General features: G+C 50.5%; 1 protein-coding gene and 1 long non-coding RNA gene across 5 annotated transcripts; both read left to right on the top strand.

Moving 5' to 3' along the window:
• The first annotated feature begins 4596 nt into the window (after window positions 1-4596).
• Window positions 4597-14246, top strand: LOC135304038 (zinc finger protein 239-like). 4 transcript variants are annotated; one of them, XM_064426331.1, is made up of 3 exons: window positions 4597-4969; window positions 12533-12611; window positions 12803-13762. In XM_064426331.1, the coding sequence occupies exon 3, from the start codon at window positions 12812-12814 to the stop codon at window positions 13751-13753; it is 942 nt and encodes a 313-aa protein (XP_064282401.1). In that variant the 5' UTR covers window positions 4597-4969; window positions 12533-12611; window positions 12803-12811; the 3' UTR covers window positions 13754-13762. The 4 variants fall into 4 exon arrangements, 3 of the variants coding, with proteins under 3 accessions (XP_064282401.1, XP_064282400.1, XP_064282399.1); XR_010365475.1 differs by lacking the exons at window positions 12533-12611; window positions 12803-13762 and adding an exon at window positions 9732-10509; XM_064426330.1 differs by having other exon boundaries at window positions 12533-13762.
• A 59-nt stretch (window positions 14247-14305) lies between these two features.
• LOC135304037 (uncharacterized) lies at window positions 14306-19665 on the top strand. Its single transcript, XR_010365474.1, has 3 exons — window positions 14306-14437; window positions 16823-16921; window positions 17178-19665. It is a non-coding gene; the product is annotated as an uncharacterized LOC135304037 (long non-coding RNA).
• Window positions 19666-20058: the final 393 nt, after the last annotated feature.

Below are 20058 nucleotides of genomic sequence, written 5' to 3'. Positions count from 1 at the left end.
AGTGGGACCCATCAAAAGTCCAAGAAACTTTGGAGTTGGATTCTGACTTGGAGTTCTGGAGAGGTTTCTTCAGTTGCCTCTCAGGGACTGATGTTCAGGGCCTCAGCACAAAGCCCCAGAGGGTCATTAAAGTCCTGGTGCTGTGTCTGTGCTGCTGAGCTGGGCTGGGCTCCTGGCACAGAGGCAGCTCCTGGTAATCAAGAAGAGCTTCAAAAGCACATTTCTCTTGATGGCACTGCCTGCAGCCAGCCCGGGCACAGCCCAGAGGCACAGAGAGCTTCAATCAGTCAGGGCTGGGATGGTGCTGAGAAGTGCCTGGGGCAAAATCACTGCCAGCCCTTGGCACAGGAACCTCTGGCTGCAGGACAATGCAGCTGCAGCTCCTGAGTGATCTCCTAAAGCTGGAACATCCCAATGCCTGCAGACCCTGTGAGTACATCTCTGAGTATTTCTGCTGCAGGGGAGGTGAAATGTTCATGAAGCTCTGACATGCTGAAGGGTTCTGAGCAGTTGTATAACATTTCCAAGACAAGGATTTTGATAAAAATGAGGAAATTTCCTAATGTTTCTATTCAGTTTCCTACTCTTGGAGAATGTCTGGGATTGGGACCAAAATATTAAAGCTTGATTATGAATTTTGACATGTTCCTGAGACATCTGAACTGTTACTTTTAGTGATGAGTACGTTCACAAGAGATTCCTAATGTGCTTTCAGCCACTCTGCCCATGGACAGCACCAGCATCATCTTTGCTGGACGCATCAGGCTCAGTCTGAGCTGTCCTTTCTCCAAGCTGCAAAGAGAACCTGCCTTAGCCAGTGCCCTGAAAACAGGCAGGGTTCTGTAGGGGCATGGAGAGTGAACAAAGATTTGGGGTCTGAGAGTGCTGGCAGGGAGAGATCAGGTGCAGGGAAACAGCTGCAGGGGAAAGTCTCTAGGATGCAGAAACAATATCAGGGAAGGAGAGAAAGCAAAATCCAGAAATGCTGTGGCAGGGAGAGTTTAGAGATGTCCACAGGATCCGTTCCAGTGCAGCCCCTCCCTCTGAACAAGCCCCCTCCCTCCTGTCCCCCAGCCAAGCCTCTGCCCTCAGGGCCGGGGCTCCAAGGCGTGAAGCCCCTCCTGTGCAGGCAGAGCTGCAGCAGAGCCGTGGGGCAGCTCTGCAGCCCCGGGCCCAGTTCCTCTGCAGAGCACAGGGCTGGGAGCAGCTGCCCGGCCCTGGGGGCTCTGGGAGGGGGCACAGCTGGTTCAGGGTGACGCTGTGCCCAGTGCCCGGCTCTGGGCAATGCTGTCAGTGCAGCCAGGGAAGGAGCTGCATCTCCCTTCATCCAGTGCCAGCATAAGGACACTTGGAAGTCTCCCTGAGATTTCAGTCCAAGCTGGGAGCTTCAATGCAGGGGGCAAACCTGTCCTAGAGCATCTCTAAGATTGATGGGGAAGCACAGAAGTTTTCTGACATTGAAAATGCTGTTGGGTTGGTGAAATGAGAAATGTGAGTCCTTGGCTGCAAATGTGGAGCTGGGCTGTGGGGGATTCATCTGCTCTCAGCAATATCTGGTGACCATTAAGGAAAACTTAGGAGTGTGAACAATCCCCATTTGGGAAAAGTGAAAGCCCAGAGAAACTCCAAGCACAATGAAGTGACAGACCATCTTCCTCAGTCTCCACTCATCATCTTCCCTGAGGGAACACACTCTGTCCTACCAGAAGGCAGTAGAAATGCTGAGGGTTTTGATATCCAAGAATATCAGGAGAGACATGGGGGGAGCTTAAAAGAAAACCTCAGAACTCTCAAACAGAGAAGCCTGTCCTTGTGTGTTACAGAGGAGGGTGTATGGGAAATGGCTTTGATTTTGGTTACATACATCTCCTCTAACTGTTCACTGTCCTTTACCCATGAACAGGTTCCCATGTGCAGCCACAGCAAATGTCCAACAGCAGCTCCATCAGCCACTTCCTCCTGCTGGCATTGGCAGAAACACGGCAGCTGCAGCTCCTGCACTTCTGCCCCTTGCTGGGCATCTCCCTGGCTGCCCTCCTGGGCAATGGCCTCATCATCAGCGCCGTAGCCTGTGGCCACCTCCTGCACACACCCATGTTCTTCTTCCTGCTCAACCTCTCTATTCTTGACATGGGCTTCATAAGCACCACTGTCCCCAAAGCCATGCACAATACCCTCTGGGTCACCACAACCATCTCCTATGCAGGATGTGCTGCTCAGGTTTTTCTGATTTTTTTTCCTTTGGATCAGAGCTTGCCCTTCTCACCGTCATGTTGTATGACCGCTACGTGTCCATCTGCAAACCCCTGCACTATGGGACCCTCCTGGGCAGCAGAGCTTGTGCCCACATGGCAGCAGCTGCCTGGGCCAGTGCCTTTCCCTATTCTCTGCTGCACACAGCCAATACATTTTCCCTGCCCCTTTGCCATGGCAATGCCCTGGGCCAATTCTTCTGTGAAGTGCCACAGATCCTCAAGCTCTCCTGCTCCAAATCCTACCTTAGGGAGCTTGGGCTTCTCATAGTTTGTGCTTTTCTCTTATTTGCTTGTTTTGTGTTCATTGTTTTCTCCTATGTGCAGATCTTCAGGGCCGTGCTGAGGATCCCCTCTGAGCAGGGCCGGCACAAAGCCTTTTCCACCTGCCTCCCTCACCTGGCTGTGGTCTCTCTGTTTCTCAGCACCGGCTTTTTTGCCTAGCTGAAGCCCCTCTCCATCTCCTCCCCATCCCTGGATCTGGCCCTGTCAGTTCTGTACTCAGTGTTTCCTCCAGTCCTGAACCCCCTCATCTACAGCCTGAGGAACCAGGAGCTTAAGGATGCCCTGAGGAAAAAGGTGACTGGATACTTTTCAGAAGCAAAAAAGTGTTTGTTTTCTGCTGCATAGTTTTCAGAATGGAACTCATGACTGGCCCAGTCTGCCTTCTCAGGTCTTTGGTGATGCCTATGGGTTCTTCTTGCCATAATGTTGTGCTCCATTAAATGTTTTTATTCATTCCTTGCTTAATTCCCTATCTGCCTCTTGAATTTGATCCAGAAGCTCTGTCAACCAGGATTTGCACCATTGCTTTCTTTGAACAAAATAAATGACCTTGCAGTGCCTTCTTTTTCTGGGATCCCAACTCTGAGACCTGCATGACGTTATGGGGGAGAAAGGGAAGAGTCCCAGGACAGCAGCACTCCCAGGGAGCAGCAGCAATTGGTCCTGTCAGAGCTGCTGAATGGACCTCCCTTTCCAGAGGCCCACACTCTCTTTCCCAGCCCTGCTGTGGGTGCAAGGCCGGAGTGCTCTGGCAGCTTGGTCACTGTCCTGCTGCATGTCCGTGCTGTGCCCTCAGGCAGGGACAGGCCATGGGCACTGCTGGGACACAGCTGGGCTCCAGCACAGCAGCTCCACCAGCAAAGGGCACCTCTTGAGCGCACGGCAGGATGGCTTTGCTCTCTTCCAAAGTCAATCTCAGGCCACTCAAGAAGCTCCTTGTGTTCCTTGTTCTCCCAGGACTCAGTGGGATGAGATCAGGGTCCTGCTGTGTCCTTCAGGGGACTCAGGTCTGGGTCAGGTTTTGCTTGGTGGTAACCAGTGCCCATCAGATGGGGAATGGTCTGTGCTGAACCTTCCTGGGGCTCTGCAGCTTGTGCCAGGGCTGATGGCAGGGGAAGGTTTGTCTGGAGGACCTTGGGAGCTGCCAGGAGAACACAGGGGACCTGCAGGGACAGGGTGTGCCAGGGACCAGCAGGGAGTGGAGCTCACTGGGCACAGGCCTGGCCAGGCTGGGGTCACCCCGAGATCCAGGACTGAACGTCTGCTGTGAGCCAGGAGAGCTCTGCAGCCCAGGGACACAGCAGGCCCAGGGAAAGGAGTCTGGGCACTGCCTGGTCTGACCCTCAGGGAACTCCCCCAGGAGGATCCAGGGCAGCCCCAATCCCCTCTGGCAGCCCTGGCACAAGGCAGGCACCTCTGAGCCCCCTCCATGCCCTGCAAGAGCCTGTGTGGGAGGGAGTCAGTGCAGGGAGCACCATCAGCTGCCTCTGTGTGCCAGGCTGAGCAGCAGAGCCCAGCAGAGGCAGCCCAGGGCCCCGGGCAGCACAGCCCCCGTGCTCTGCAGAGCAGCAGCCCCAGCTCGGGGCTCTGGGCAGCAGGGCAGGGGCTGCAGCAATGGCTGCTCGGGTCAGCACAGACGTGTTCCCCTGGGAAAGGCTCTGGGGGCAGCTGGCATGGGCCAGGAGCAGAGCAGGAGCCCGTGGGTGTGCAGAGGAGCCCTGGCAAGAGGCTGCCCTGTCCCTGGGCCAGCAGGAGCTGCCTGAGGAGCCCCGGGGCCAACTCTGCTGTTGGACTGGGTAGCAGGGCTGGCCCTGGGGCTGCAGGAGCTGCCCGAGCTGAGCATCTGGTGAGCATTCCAGACCCAGAGTGGCTGTCCCTGACCTCCAGTGCCTGCAGTTCCTGCTGCAGGGCCAGACCTGACTCTGCTGCTCTGCTGGGCTGGGGCAGGGGCAGGGAGAGGAAAATGATGGACCCTTGTCTATATGAGTCCCCACAGTGTCTTGGTTCCATTAAGCCCCACAGGGTCACCATGGTCCCCAGGTCAGACAAGGCCCTGCAGTGTCACAAGAGCCCCTTGGTTCTGTGGAGCCCACAGGGTCAGTTTTGCCAGTGGGCAGGGTTAGTGCCAAAGACATAGACACCAACTGAAGGAATTGTGTAATTTATATAATGTCTATGTGCAAAAAATTACAAAAGGAGAAGCTCAACAGAGCACATCATCATTAGAAAATAATTACAAAACCAGAAGCTCAGCAATGCATCCAACCATCACCACCAAGGATTGCAGTAGTGATTAAGAAACATCCAGCACCAGTCCCCCTCAGGCTTTACCATCCCCCAGATCCACACAGCAGCAGGGGAAGCTGTCCCAGCCAAGGGCTGCAGAGCCACTCCTGGACACTGGGAATTCCTGAAGGTGCCTCCAGCCACAGGTGAGGCTCCAACCTCGCTGTGAGAGGGCCCAGCTCTGATAGTGCTGAATGAACAAACTGACAGCACTTCCAGTGCGGGAACATCTGGTTTCATCCTCCTCTTGGATCCCTCCCAAAGTCTGGCCAGGGCCCAAGGAGGAACCAAGGGAGCTGACTTTGACCATTCATCCCCAAACAAGGCCAGATGGGGCCTTGTCTGAGTTTTAAATACAGAAAGGTAAATCCATGTTTCACCAATGAACACATACAGAGATCATATTCCTCACAGTTATTCATTAATGAGTAGATACAAATATAACATTTGGTGGCAAAGTTTATCTAGAGCTGATCTTTGGCTCAGGGCCTGTTGTTCAGGCCTCAGTCAGGGCCTGGTGCTGAGGCCTCAGGACTTCAATTGGTCCTTTAACCTGTAGAGGAACTACAATTCATAACAATTCTTCCAATAACACAGTTTAGATTTAGGTATTAGTCATAAAGGCATTGCCTCTTGTTCTTTATTTAAGTGCTGTTCATTACTCAGAGCTATAATTCACATTCCTTTTAAAACAGTCCTAATTAATTGCTATTCCCTGTTATTTTATCAAATGTCCATTTTTCTTGAGACTGAGACTATTTTTAGACAAGTCTCAGTACGCCATTTCCAGCACAGTGTCACAACAACATGGAATCATAACACACCAAGTCCTCACACTGCAATGATGACAGTGATGCCACAAGTTCATTTCACAGCAGCCTCCAATTTGGCAGCCATAAATCCAATGCCACCAAGAAAAATTTTCTTCTTGCTGCCACTCTTCTACTGCTTTTCCTGTCAAGGTGATTCCTGACTGCTGGCCTTCAAACCCCTCAGATAGCAGTGCAACATTCATGTCCCATGATAGCCCAGGATCCTCCCTGGCCAGCAAGCAGATAATCCCAGACCATGCGGTTCTGTAGAGCCCCATTTGTGTTTGTTGGAGCTCCTGGGATGTGCGATTGGACATTTTAAGAGTATCATTTGCTATTTCTTCTAATAGTCTAATATTTCTTCTAATAATCATTACTGTAATATCCACAGGACAGGGCAGTGGACGTGGGGCACAGTGTGAACTAGAATCTTTGGTTTTCTGAGGTCAAAGGCACTTCTTGGGTGGAAAATGTTCTCTTGGTCCCAATTCTTCCTTGTGATTGTTGCTGAAGGACCCTCAAGGGAGGCATCAACATTGCCTGGAAACAGGACACAAACCAATCCTTTAGGAAGCTGTTTATGGGCAGTGTCCACACACCCAGCAGCTCTCATTCCCAGTACCAAAGGTCTGATTTCCTGTTTCCCACTGTGGGCTGCTGATGGATCCAGTGCTCCTCCCTGGACTATCCAAGTGAACCCCATTCCTCCCAACATCAGCTGAGAACATTTCCAGCAATTAGTTACATTGAGTATTTTGGCTATTTTGGTCTTTACATTCTCATCAGAATTTAATGACTAATCCTTGGTGAAACTCTAGAGGTGTTTGTGGCAAACACAGATTCTGGCTGACTCTCAAGATACAACTTGCAGACGTCAGCAGTACTTCAGTGACATGGTTGATCATTCTTTTTCCTCAGTCTCATTTGGATTAGGAACAATAATTCTGTTGTCCATGGAGCTGGCAACCTTTTAATTCCAAAATAATGCCCCCAAGTCCTTTGCTGTTCAGCTTTAGCACAGTGTCTGTGGATAACAAATCTTGGTGGGGCCCTTTCCCCTTTGGCTGGAAGGGGGCCGGGTCCCAGTCCCTGAGGGCACCCAGGCTCCTGGATGGAATTTGTGTGCAAGTCCCTCAGTGTCACAGCAGCCTTCACATGGAACCCCATGGATCAGAGCATTTTCCAAAGGGGCCACTGGGGCAAACAAGGAGATTTGGTCTGGCAGGATGTGTAAAAAATCTCCTGCAATGTCTACTTGTTCTCACACAGAACACTTGGCTGCAGGGACACATTCTCATCATTCCTGCCCAGGTTTCAGGATTCAAACAGTGCTGTCTTTCCCAGGAGCTGCTGCTTGAGCTGCCTCTGGAGGCCCTTTAGGCCTCTGGAGCCACACTCTGGCTCCATTATTAGGACTGCTGCATCCAAACCCTTTATTTCCACCAACAACAGTGATTGAAGGTGGATGTCCTTTTTCACAATTGTTTTAAAAAATAACAATATCAATAATTGTGCTGCTCTGCCATGGGATTGAATAATCCAATCTTTTCACTGTTGTTTAATACAATTACTTTAGTTTCTTCTTGATAATTTGCATCAGTTCCTCATCCTATGACATGAACACTTTGCAAGCTCAAGTGAGCATTTATTAAACCAGTGTCCTGGAGGAAACTGAATTCCTGTTCCTGTATTGATAACTCTTATTTGCTTCTGATTTATCCTAATTAATTCCAGTGCATGAAGGTCCAGCCCTGCAGCCTCTGGGCTGGCCCTGCCAGGGGCCATCACACCCAGAACAATTTTCCAGGCAGTCCAAGACTCACTGCCCATGGTTGTAGTTGCAAATTGGGTGCAGCTGTGCACAGCCAGGGGTTTCCATTCCCCCAGTGGGCCATTGTTAAGGGTATGGAGCACATCTGGGAGACGGGTTCTCCATGGGGACAGGTTCCCATCTCCTCATTTTTTCAACTGCTCTTTTAACAACCCCTTCACCTGTTCAACAAATCCTGCAGCTTGTAGATTTTCTGGCACATGAAAAACCCAGAAGTCTTAATCACTTCATTTCCCACAGTAATAGATAAAGCCTTCCACATGACAGTATCAGCAAATCCTGTAAAAATTGCCAATTTCATCCCTTCTTCCTTTATTTCTTGTATACAATCTCACAAAGTTTACCACTGACACCTGGGTCTTGGCCAGTTCTTTTCTATAGGGCATTTAGTATCACAGTGAGCAGCCAAAGCAGACATATTGCCATTGTCACCCTTATTTCATGTTACCAATGTTTAATCACATAGATATAAATTTGATTATTTTATTATATTATATTATATATATGTTCTGGTTTGAAAGCAAAACCAGTGAGAGACTCCAAGTCAGAAATACAATTTATTATGAAAAAAGGAAAATAAACCCAAATACATGCAATAATGCAAAAGAAAAAAACACTGATAGAAACAGAATACAAACTGACACAATGGTAGTTAGAATGGTGGTGGCAGTCCAGATGAAATGGTCTTGTTGAAGTGGTGATCCTCTAGAAAAGATCTAGTAGCTCTTGGCCTCTGGAAACCAGTGGGTAAGAACAGCTTGTTCTGTCCCAAATCCCAGATTATATCCAGGTGGGGATGCTTAGCTCCTCTCCTACTTGGGCGGAGCATCTCACAATGGGCTGATATGGTTCTGAGTCATGGGGTGGGTCCTTAATTACCCTTTAAACAGAAATGGCTCCTGGAGGGAGTTATCTCTGAGTCATGTGGCAAGGCATTGATGGGCCCATTAACAGGAGATAAGGAACAAACAGTATCCCTCCTGGTTTCAACAGCTCTTGAGGATGGGAATAGAATACATCTTTATATTGTAACCTAGGACACCACTTTATTCCTCTTAACTCCCTCTAGCCTCTGTTCCAGCTCCTTAAGGCATCACAACAGTCCAGGAGCTGGAACGTAGAGGAGTGAGTGCAGTTTCTGAAAACAAACTGCACAATTCTTCTTCCCCCACCTTCGTTCTCAGAACCAGCCTTAGAGGCGTAGAACTCATTTCTGGGCTAAACAGACAAAAGGGGTACAAGCATCATGAAGTCACCCCAGGACGCGCCCTTGTCAGGGTCGGGGGTCCCATCCCCGCCTCATCTCTGGGCTGCCGGGGGTCCCCTGGCTCCATTATCACCCCTTCCCCTCTCCCCGCCCCGGGGCTCCCACGTTCCACAGCCCCAGCTCTCATGGGGATCCCAAAAACCAATGGCCTGCCCTGTCGGTACCGGGCCATCCCCACGTGGACCCCCCAGGACCCTCCCGAGGGGCGATCGCAGCTCCTTTCCCCCCAAAAAAGCTCCTCTAGGGAGCCCGGAGATATCCGGGGCTTGAGTCCGGGATCTGCCAGCTCTGAACACTCTCCAAAAAAATCCTCCTGGAGACCCCTTGGTAGAGGTGGGGCGAGCTCGGCCTCCCCCCTCACCTGCGGCTCGGGGCTGGGGGTGATGCTTCCAGGGCAGAGGGTGCTGCAAGCTCAGTGTGCGGGCGCTGCGAGTGGCAAGATTCTCCCGCTCCTGCTCCTGCTCTGGGAACCCACAGAGCTGCTGGACCTTGTCCCCTGGCCCTGCACAGCTCCTTGTGGGGCACAGCAGGAGCAGCACCCTGGCAGCCTCGGGAATGCCCCTCTGGGATCCATGGCACACACTCCCAGGGCCTGGAATTCCAGTTCCCAGCCAGGAAAAGATGTTTCTGCCTTTGAAGGCAAAGATCTTAAGAAGGGACTGAAAGCCAAGTGGAGCAAGATCTTACAGTGACATTTCACTGCCAGCCTTCATAACTTCACCCATGGTTGTTGTAACTTGTGTATTGAGAATTCAATCAGGGCAGGGTCTTTGGTGGAACTGCCCTGGGTCTCGGGAGACACAGAGAGAGAAACAGAGCAGGCAAAGAAAGGCAGGAGAGATAGGAGGACACAAACAATCAGCTGAGAAGGTGGCACTCAGAAAACAGAACTACAATTGACTGAAAATGAATGGGACAGAAATAAATAATTTTGTGTCTTTATTTCCTATCAAAACAATTTCCTCCCTTTCTCACAAACCTCCTCCCTGTGTCATTAGGCAGGGCTGTCAGAAAGTTCTTCATTCTGATTGGACGTTCCAGGCTGCAACCACAAGGAAACAGGGAATGGGGATTTTCCTGCTCCTGGGGAGTCTGACATCCTCAGCTGAGGAGAGGAGGAGGCACCAGAAGAAAAGGGCAGCTGGGCTTCACCCTTCTGCAGGGAAGGGGGGGGAAAGAATCTCATCCTGTCTGCAGCTGCTCCCACAGGGATGTGAGGGCTGATCCCAGAGCCCCAAGGGCCACATTCAGGGCTGCACTCAGGGAATGCTCGCCTGGTATTCAGGGGCAGCTTGGGAGCACCTGGATCTTGGAGCACCCAGCTGCCCCCCATGTTTGGAGGTGCCTGAGGAGGGCTGAGACGATGCCAGGGATATCCTGCAGTGACATCCCCCCTGTCCTGCTCTGGGTGAGCTCAGTCCCAAACCTGACCCTGATCCTGGTCTCAATCTCACTCCACATTTAGACACACTCACAGTTCTGTATTTAATCTCATCGCAGTCCCAGACTCATCTAGCCCCAGACCCAATCCAGGGCCAGCCCTAAAGCCAATTCTATGTCTAGCCTTAACCCCAATCTCAGCTCTAATCCAAATCTCAGCCCTAACTCCAACCCCAGCCGTGACTCCAGCTCCTTCCTAAATCCTCAGCCCAAACCAAATCCCAGGTCCAGCCCTTCTGGGGGTTTGGGGGTGACTCTGTCCCTCTGAGCCCCGTGATGTTTGGGTGGGGTCACACCAGGGCTGAGAGGGACAGAGACCCCCCCGGCCTCCCCAGGGATGAGAAGGTCGGAGAGCCCCCCCAACCCCGAGCACCCTTAGCGGTGAGAGGGACACAGAGCCCCTGGTCCCCAGCCCTGGACAAGCATTCCCTGAGGCCAGAGGGATGGACACTCCCTCTAGCATCCCCCAGGGCGAGGGGACAGAGACCCCAGAGCATCCCCTGGGCTGAGAGGGACAGAGACTGGGCCGCCACCCCCTTGGCATGGGGGTGAGAGGGAAGGAGAACCCCAGGCATTCCCTGGGGTGAGAATGATGGAGATTCACTGGGGAATGGCCTGGGGTGACAGGGACAGGGACAGCCCCTGTGGAATGGCCTGGGGTGACAGGGACAGGGACAACTCCCACAAGCCCCTCCCAAGCATCCCCCAGGGCAAAAGGCACAGAGACCCCTTGAGCACTGGACAAAATAAACTTGGCAGAAATCAAATTTAACTCTGCATTAATCACTTTGATGAATGTTTGATTTTCCCACAAGTCACATGTGGTGAAAACGCAAACAAATCCAACACATGAATAAACCGATAATAGAAGCAATTCTGTGGCAATTCCAAGTTCCATCAGTTCCTGCACAGTTCCAGCTCAGCTGCTGGCAGGTTCCCATAAAAAAAAAAAAAAGTGGAAATTGGGCCCAATACAGATTACTAAATGGGAAGAAGAAGCACTGTGGGGCTGTCACAAAGGTGACTGGGACGAAGAGAATAACGATTCTCACATTTGGCAAAGCCCCTAAGCCTGTGAATTTGGCATTTATTCAGGAATTTAGCTCCTTGCACTGGGCTCATGAGGGGACTTTTAGCAGCCCTGTGTTCCTTACTTTGCGGTGAATGAACCTTGTCAGACTTGCTGGTATCATTTGCTCCCTTTTCTTCCAGTGTTTTTAAGAAACTTTTCAAGGAAGGACAACAAAATATTTTCTTTCCACTGGTCACCCAGCCACCAACAGCCTTTTTCCTCATCGGTTTTCCCATAAGTTGCTCAGAGGAAGCTGCATCCAAGTTTCCAAGAGTTTCTCCAGAGAGAACCACAACCTCCTCAGAGGAGGGAACCATGCTGTTGTCAAAGGCACTTGGGGGCAAAGAACAGTGTCTAAACTGACTGTGCCAAAATAATGTTGCAGTTTGGTTAAGAAAATTGTCAGAGAGACGCTTCTGCCCCAATTAAGGTGCTAAGGAAACCAAATCCAAAGTGGATTTTATTGAACAGGAAACGTGAGGTAGAGAGAGACATGGAAAGAAAGAGAAAAAGAGAAGAGGGGGAAGGGCAAGGTAGTGAAGGGGACAGAGACCTCCCCTGGCAGGGCAAGTGTGACATTGTCCCCTGTGTGTGTGGCTTTCCTGGGGTGAGGGTTTTACACCTGAGCCAGTTTGGGTAAGGGGGGTGGTGTTCACTCCCCCAGCAGGGATTACCCCACTGTTTCAGGTTACAGTGCAAGATGTAACCAAATGCATGTTTTCAGTCACCATCTTCACAAACTGTTATAAACAGGCGGGGCAGTGTTCTTTATCTCTTCCATGACTCAGCCCTGATAACGCCCTGCAGGGGCTATCTTCTGCTAATGGGCCATTGAGTGTCCCTGCAGGACTGATAAAATGACATCATCCCATTGTAGGATGCTCCGCCCAGGGGGAGGAGCCAAGCATTCCTACCTGGATATAAGCTGAGGCTTGCAGCCCCAGGAGCACCTTGGCTACTGGATTCCCAGAGGACAAGAGCTCCATCACCACCACTGGACTTCAGAGGAAGACCAGACTCTTCTACAGGATCACTGCTTCGACAGAATCACGTTCATCACTGCTACAGGACTGCAGCCACCATTTAATGAGACTGCTACCAGCACCCTGACTAACAGGGTGCCAGGTTATATCCTCATTCTGTCAGTTTAAGGCAGCATTTCTGTATCATTGCCTCAATCTTAATTTTCTTGTTAAATTGTAATTCTGGCTTAGGCTCTCCTCCTGGTTTGCCTTTAAACTAGTACAAAACTCAATGCACTCATCTCTTGTTTTCCTCCCAAAACAGAATTTCACATCCCAAAACCTTTGCCAGATGGAGGAGGATGTTGTGAGGAAGACAAAGATGCCCTGGGACATGCAGGCAGGTGAGGAGGAAGTCAGTGCCCCTTTCCCCCTTTTCTTTGCTCCATCTCCTAGACCAGCATGGCCCCTGGCTGCAGGACAACACCACGGGCAATGCTGTCCTGCCACGGATGAACTGGGGGAATTTCCTTCCCCTTCCCTCTGGCACAGAGCCAATTCCCATCCTCTTTCTGTCCTTCCTCCCCCCAACAAGGATCTGGGGATGGAGACCAGCGAGGACAAAGCCCCATGGCACAACCTTGTAGCAGAGGCCATTTTGAGTGGCTCCACAGCACAGGAATACAACGGGGAAGAAAAGCCCCAGAGATCCCACAGGAGGAGGGGCTGCAAACCCAGCCCAGGCTACTCTGAAAAGGAAAGACCCACCCTGAGCCAGGAAAGTGGACAGTGCTTCAGCCAGAACTCAGAGCTGGTGATCCATGAGCAGCTTCATGATGGGGATAAGCCCCACAAGTGCTTGGAGTGTGGGAAGAGCTTCAGGCAGAGCTCCCACCTAATCCGCCACCAGATGATCCACACCGGGGAATGGCCGCACAAATGTGGGGAGTGTGGGAAGGGCTTCAGCTGCAGATCCACCCTGGCGACCCACCAACGCATCCACACCGGGGAGAGGCCCTATGAGTGTCCTGAGTGTCAGAAGAGATTTCAGAGCAGCTCCAGTCTCCTCCTGCACCAGCGGATTCACACCGATGAGAGGCCCTTCTGCTGCCCTGATTGTGGGAAGGGCTTCAAGCGCAACTCCAACCTTGTCACGCACCGGCTCATCCACACCAGGGAGAGGCCCTACGAGTGCCCCACGTGTGGGAAGAGGTTTCAGACCAGCTCCAACCTCCACCTGCATGAGCGGATTCACACAGATGAGAGGCCCTTCCGCTGCCCCGACTGCGGGAAGGGCTTCAAGCAAAACTCCCACCTCGTCAGGCACCGGCGCATCCACACTGGGGAGAGGCCCTACAAGTACCCCACATGTGGGAAGAGCTTCACCCAGAGCTCTGACTTGGCCAGCCAGGAGTCACCGGTAAGGGATGTCCTGCCAGTGCCCCAACTGCAGGAAGAGATTGATGAACTGCTCCAGCTTCTTCCCCCATTGGAGGACCCATTTTGGAAAGAGCCCTGTGACCCATGGTGGGAAGACATCTGTTAATTTTCCTGCCCCTGCCAATGACATGTTGTGGGATTGAAGAACATGAGGGTCTGGCCATGGCCCTGTCATCACATTCACTTCCACCTCAGGTCATTGCCAGGGGCAGGAAAGGGACTCTCTCTCCCTGAGTGTGGTATTCACATGCCTTCTGAACATGTGAATGTTCAAAGCTGTGACACAAGAAGAGAAGAAGGAAAACATAATTCTTACCTCTCTTGCTGTGCCTGTGTTGTGCTAAAGTAGAATGCAATATGGAGATTGTTTACTGTTGTGTTGTGTTTTTCAGGTTCTTAGTTATGTTAAGTTGTATATTGTAAGTTGGTTTGTTTCACTCACCCCTGTGGTTGTGTAATGGTTCTACCCAGGTTGTCTCCTACCCCGCAATCCTTGTCAGTCTCCCTGAGTTCATCGCTGGACCCTGTGGAAAGTGGACTCTGGGCTCCTGCAGATCTGCATCTGGACCTGCTGTGGGAGTTACCTCTTGAGACCACCTGTCTGCAAAACTTCCTCCAGTAGGAGCAGACCCGTCTGGTGGGTGTCACTCCTGGAGGCTCGGGGAGGCAGCTCCTGCACCCGAGGAGTCTTCCCCTGACAGGACACATTTGGTCTTTTGTTCACCTAACACCGCATTTTTACTGAGAGGGGGTCTGAGTCAAAACAACGTTGAATTCTGCGCCTGAGACTGTAAGTGGTCTCCTCTCCCTTTCTCTCCTTCTTGTTCCCCTGTCTCTCTACCCCAGATCCTTTCAATTGTTGAAGGGTCGGGGCGTTCTGAGCCCCTTTCGTTTACTTTGAGCCAGGTCTTTTTAACTTAGCACCTTTGCCTCTTTTCTGTGCTGCACAGCCACTGTCTTTTTTGATAGGGGCAAGTGTGGATCTTTCTGCCTTTTCCTTTTCATTTTCCCGAGGGTGGTGGGTGTTGGTTCCCTCTCTTAACATCATAAGCCATCAGTGTGAGGCTTTCTGAGTTCCAGAAAACAACGTTTATCCAAGTTGCGGGAATCCTTGCAGGTGGCGATGTTCATGTTAAAAAGTGAGAATTAAGAAAGTTAATTGTTTGGTTGTTTTCTCACTTCCTGGAGGTTACCACTGGCCAATTGTATGAGGTCAATTTTTGGGATGTAGTCATTGCAAAGTTGGCAGAATTAGGACGGTCAGGGGACTCCTCCCTTTCTAAGATCTTTCTCTGTGTCCGTCAAGTTAGAGCCATTTTAAATTTAAGGTGGGAACGGAGAAAACAACCATCAGTTAACACTTCAATCCCCAGTTCATGCGGTTCTCTCCGTCCTACCCCTCTTCCTTCTCCCGTGGGCCCAAAAGGTGAAATCTTGAAGGGAGCTTCCACAGTTGTCACAAATCGGGGTCCCCATCTCCCCAGCTCTCTCCAAGGTTCTTGCCCCTGCCGCCCGAGAAGTCCTGGCCAAACTTCTTGGGACCTTCCCCTTCCTGAGCCTTTTCCAGTTTGCAAATCTCCATCCCGAGTTTGCTTTAATCTCCCAGATCCTTATCCCTCACAAAATGGCTTCTGTGAAGCCCAATATGGCGGAAGTCTCGTGGCTTTTCCCGTCAACCCAGTCTCCTCTCTCTATAAACCCTTTCGTATGTTGAACAACCCCTTTCTTATTTAGACTCCTCCCATTCCCCTGCTCCTTCCCTTGTCCCTCTGCCAGTCCCTCCTCCGAAATCCCTGCTCCATGTTACATCCCTGAGGTGGAAACTGGAACATCAGGCATCAGGTCTCCCCGCCTAGTCCCTTAGCTCCTCCCCTCGCCCTCCTCTTTCTGGTTCCCATGCTTTGGCTTGTGGGGGGCAAGAGGTGGGACACCGGAAACTGGAGCCAATGCCCACAATATCAGCGGCTCCAGTCTCATACCATCTGGAGAGGGAGGGCAGGACACGAGCCCAATGGACCCCAGTTTCTGCACCACGTAATTAAAGAACTTTGCAAGGCCCAAAAAGATTTTGGTAGAGATAGTGAACATTTCTGGGGAATCTTAAGGGCCACTCTCACGGAGTCAGAGGTAACCCCGGCCAATCTCAAACATTTGTTTTCCTCCCTCCTCAATCCCACCAAGTACACCATGTTGGAGGGAGTATGGAAAAAGGCAGCTCGGGAAATCCTCCCGACTCTGTGGAAGAATTCCCAGACTGGTGCAGACTTGAAAGGAGAGCCCATCTCTATTGATCATCTTTGTGGCCTGACAAACTGGGCACAAGGGCAGGTTCAAGCCGAAGTACAACCTCGAGAGGCTTTAAAAGAAGCCGTGTAGTTGGCTGAAAAGGCATTCCTTGCTTTGCAAGTTGAGGCTCCCTTGTTAACATACTCTAAAATTTTTCAGTCTCCATCTGAGCCTTTTACAACCTTTGTATAATGCCTCTGGAAGGCAGTGGAGTTGCAGGTTTGGGGTGAGGAGGCTTGTCAAGAGATTTTATCTGAGATGGCATCAGCTAACACCAATCCCAGGTGTAAGGTGGCCATCCTCAGCCTCCCATTAGAACGCCTCCCCCACCTTGCAACTCATGCTTGAAGTTTGTGCAAAAAAGTTTTCTGTGCTTCCGGAGGAACCTACTCAAAAAGATCATACACCAAGAACTGCTCTCAAAGTTGCTTTTGCCAAACCTCCCATTGATGTTTATCCTACTTTGTCTCCAGGCACGCAAACCATGCCAAGACCTGCTGGCCCGCCACCGCCCGAGGATTGCCTGTGTCATCTCTGTGTTAAGCCATGCCACTGGGCCCTGGCTTGCCCACTGCAGCAACAATTTCTTTAATTTAGATAGAGCCAGTCGCTTTTTGAGGAGGGGTCAAAAAAAAATATTTCTAAGTGCAGCCCCTCCCTTTGTGACAACAAAATTAAGGCAGAACAATTAAGTGTCCTGTGGGGAGGGCAGGGGAGGAGACCCCTTCAGACACATCCCACTTGTTGCTGACATAATTGACATGACTTTACCTGATGTGATTTCCAATGTTTCACTGGACATGACTTTTAAAGATTCAACATCTGCAACACCTATATACTTAAACCAAAAACCCATTCTGACAACATTATCTAAACTTTCTCCCTTCAGACTCCAGTTGACAAAGCCCGTCCATCTCCGAAACTCTAATTTCCATGCAGTAACGGTTTCGCCCAAGACCCCAGGTACTTGGCACTGGATCCGTTGCAGGTATGTAATCATTGGGGATTCAAATTTGTGCACTCAGCAACGACATACTTAGCCATGCGCTTGAACTGGCAGCATCTTCATTAATTGCTGCAGGGCTCGAGCTGCAAAGTGACAAAATTCAGAGGATGCCACCTTGGAAGTACCTCGACCTCGAAATTTCGAATGGATAATGGGCCGAGGCACAAATCAAAGGAATGTAAAGCTTTCCTGCAACAACGGGGAATAAGACATACCGGCATCCCTTATTCCCTGACAGGTCAAACCATGGTGGAAGAGGTCTCAGCAGAGTCTCAACACTCGAACATCAGCGAGAGACAGTGAACATAGACCCTCCCCAGATGGGGTTGTCCAAAGCGATTTTCAGATTAAACTTCTTAAACTGCAGTTTTGAAAATTTGAATCCACCCATGACTCGGTGTTACCACGCAAACCCTCTACTGGAGCTGAAGGACAGGTCCTGGGTCATGGTAAGAGACCCGGAGACCTGGAAAGTGGAGGGCCCCTTCGATCTTGTCACCTGGGGGAGGGGATATGCTTGCGTATCCACTCCCTCTGGGCCTAAGTGGGTACCCTCCAAATGGGTCAAGCCATTTCTACCAAAAAAACGTTTGGCTTGTCAGGTAGTGCAAGTAGAAGATGTTTGTTGGAGGAGGAAGAAGAGACCTTTTTCAGATGATCTCATCATCCTGGAGTAGAACCACCCCCCTTTTTTTGCATTGTACTCACTGATTCTGCTTATTTTCCAGTAAACCCAAACCTAATGGCCCTCATCTGGCTTTGGATCACCGTCATCCTGGTTTTCATCTGGTCCACCATACCACCTGTTGATATGTGGATCATCCCCCAGCCAAAAGTTCACATCTGGAAAGCGCTCATCAAGGTCCTTGGCCAGGATCTTCTTTGTTTGACCACCGTTTCAGCAGCAGACCCCTTGTCGACCTGCCTTGTGGGGATCCCTTCAAACCTAGATGAGTTTCTTCCCCCTCTCAACAGTTCCCTGAAACTCCTTGCGCATTAGAAAGTTACTTCTCCCCTGGAATTAACCCTAACCTTGTCTGGAGAAATCTCCTCCCCAAATTAAATCATTCAGATTCTGAACCCCTTGAGTTTACCTTGCTTGGCTCCATGCCAGCCTCAGTTTGTGTCCAATTTCTGTTTTCCCCAGACGCCCTTGATAAATCCTACCTCCCAGTCCTTCAACACAATCAAGATTACACTGCTGGAAACTGGTGCAACGCCATTTCCCAAATTTCCATGGCTTCGACTTATGACCACAAATCCCGATCCCTTCCCCGGGGAATTTTCTTAATTTGTGGAGACCCAGCTTGGGCAGGCATCCCCTCTCGCCTGATAGGAGGCCCTTGTTCCTTTGGGAGGCTGACGCTGTTTGCACCCAACAATACTCAAATTTCAAATTGGAAATCTAGAAACGTCACACACAATTCAGCCCATTCCTGGAGAAACCTTCAAGAATTAGATTCTAAATGTGACTTGGAAATTGTTGATTGGTCCAAACCTAAAGGTTTTGCAATCACAGTCCTTTTACCTTGGATGGCTGCGACAAAAGCTGCAGGTGAATTAGCTCACCTAGAGTTTTGGGTAGCCAAACAAGCAAACTTAATCTCAGCAGTCCTGAGCGACCTCCTATCAGATGAAGAAATAACAAGGCAGGCAACCCTTCAGAACAGGGCAGCAACTGATTTCCTGATCCTGCTCCATTACCATCAATGTGAAGAGTTTGAGGGGCTCTCCTGTCTGAACTTGACATCTAAGGCCAAGGATGTCAGGAATACAATTGCACAACTGAAGGACATGGTGCATCAGATTAAGAAAGAGTGCAGACTGGCTGGGGGACATTTTCTCCAGATGGGGCCTTTCAGGCTGGGTGGGCTCTGTTTTAATAACCATTCTTTTGTTCTGTTTAGTCATTTTAATTGTCTGTGTTGCTGCCAGCATCATATGGCAGCTAATACTAAAATTTCTTTAAAATACTAAAAGATGACATCTTCCCCAAGCATTAACTGAGTGCAAATTCCAACATCAGACCCGGAGGAAGAAGATCAAGACTCCACCAAAGACCATCTGGCTCCTGAGGAGGGCTGGTGGGCTTCTGCCCCACTAAGCTCAACCTTGGTTTGGGGACATTTACTTAGAATTTAACAATCAAACTGAATTTACTTCATTTTAAGGACTTGTTTTCTCCCCTTGTGATTAATTTTAAACAAAAAAGGGAGAGATGTTGTGTTGTGGTTTTTTTGGGTTTTTAGTTATGCTAAGTTGTATATTGTAAGTTGGTTTGTTCCACTCACCCCTTTAGTTATACAATGGTTCTACCCAGGTTGCCTCCTCCCCCGCAATCCTTGTCAGTCTCTCTGTCTCCTCCCCTGTTGCCCCAGTTACAAATGCATCTTTTGTTTTGACTGAGCCTGGTGCCCTGTCCATCACTTGGCGACACATCCTCTCCATCTAGAAGCTTCTCTTCTGGGCATCAAGTGATTGGTTTAGGGGGTGGGGCCACTTCCCTAGTTACTTTCCATTGGTCCCACAGCAGTGTCCTTCTTTCCTTTTCCACTCCTTCCTGCTCCTCTCTTGGTTGGAGGGCTGACTCCACCCCTGTTGCCACCCCCCTTTATAAGTTGCTGTAAGCCTTTTCCCACTGTCTTCAGCTTATAGACCTCCTAGACTTTTCATCTCCCTGCTCCTCCCAATAGACCCTGTTTCACCAGAAGTCGAAGCCCGCTTTCTTCACTCCCGTCGGCATTGGCCCAGACTCCTTCAAGGCATTAGTGCGTAAGGCTTTCTCCTTGCAAGCGGAAGCGAGGAGAGTGCCCCGCCTCACTGTGGCTCGTGTGCCAAAGAGCTAGCCTGGGGCAGCCCTCAAGGTGGGCTTTTGGACTCATGTGGCCACATGTCACAATGATCCCTTTGGTTCCACAAGTTCCTACAGTGTAACAATGCCCTTTGGCTCCACAACGCACCGCATTGTCGCAGTGGTCTCCACAGGAAGGAAACAACTGAGCCCCAGTGGTGCAGTGGCAGATGAGAGGCAGTCACCAGAGGCCAAGGCTAGCCAGACTTGACTGTATTGGCAGATTTGGTCTGGGAGTAAGCATGGGATATAGGGAATTTTAGAGGCA

The sequence above is a fragment of the Passer domesticus genome, chromosome 6 (assembly GCF_036417665.1).
Source record: "Passer domesticus isolate bPasDom1 chromosome 6, bPasDom1.hap1, whole genome shotgun sequence".
Taxonomy (NCBI): Eukaryota; Metazoa; Chordata; class Aves; order Passeriformes; family Passeridae; genus Passer; species Passer domesticus.
The sequence above is the reverse complement of the archived record's forward strand: the minus strand, read 5'-3'. Positions and strand labels throughout refer to the sequence as shown.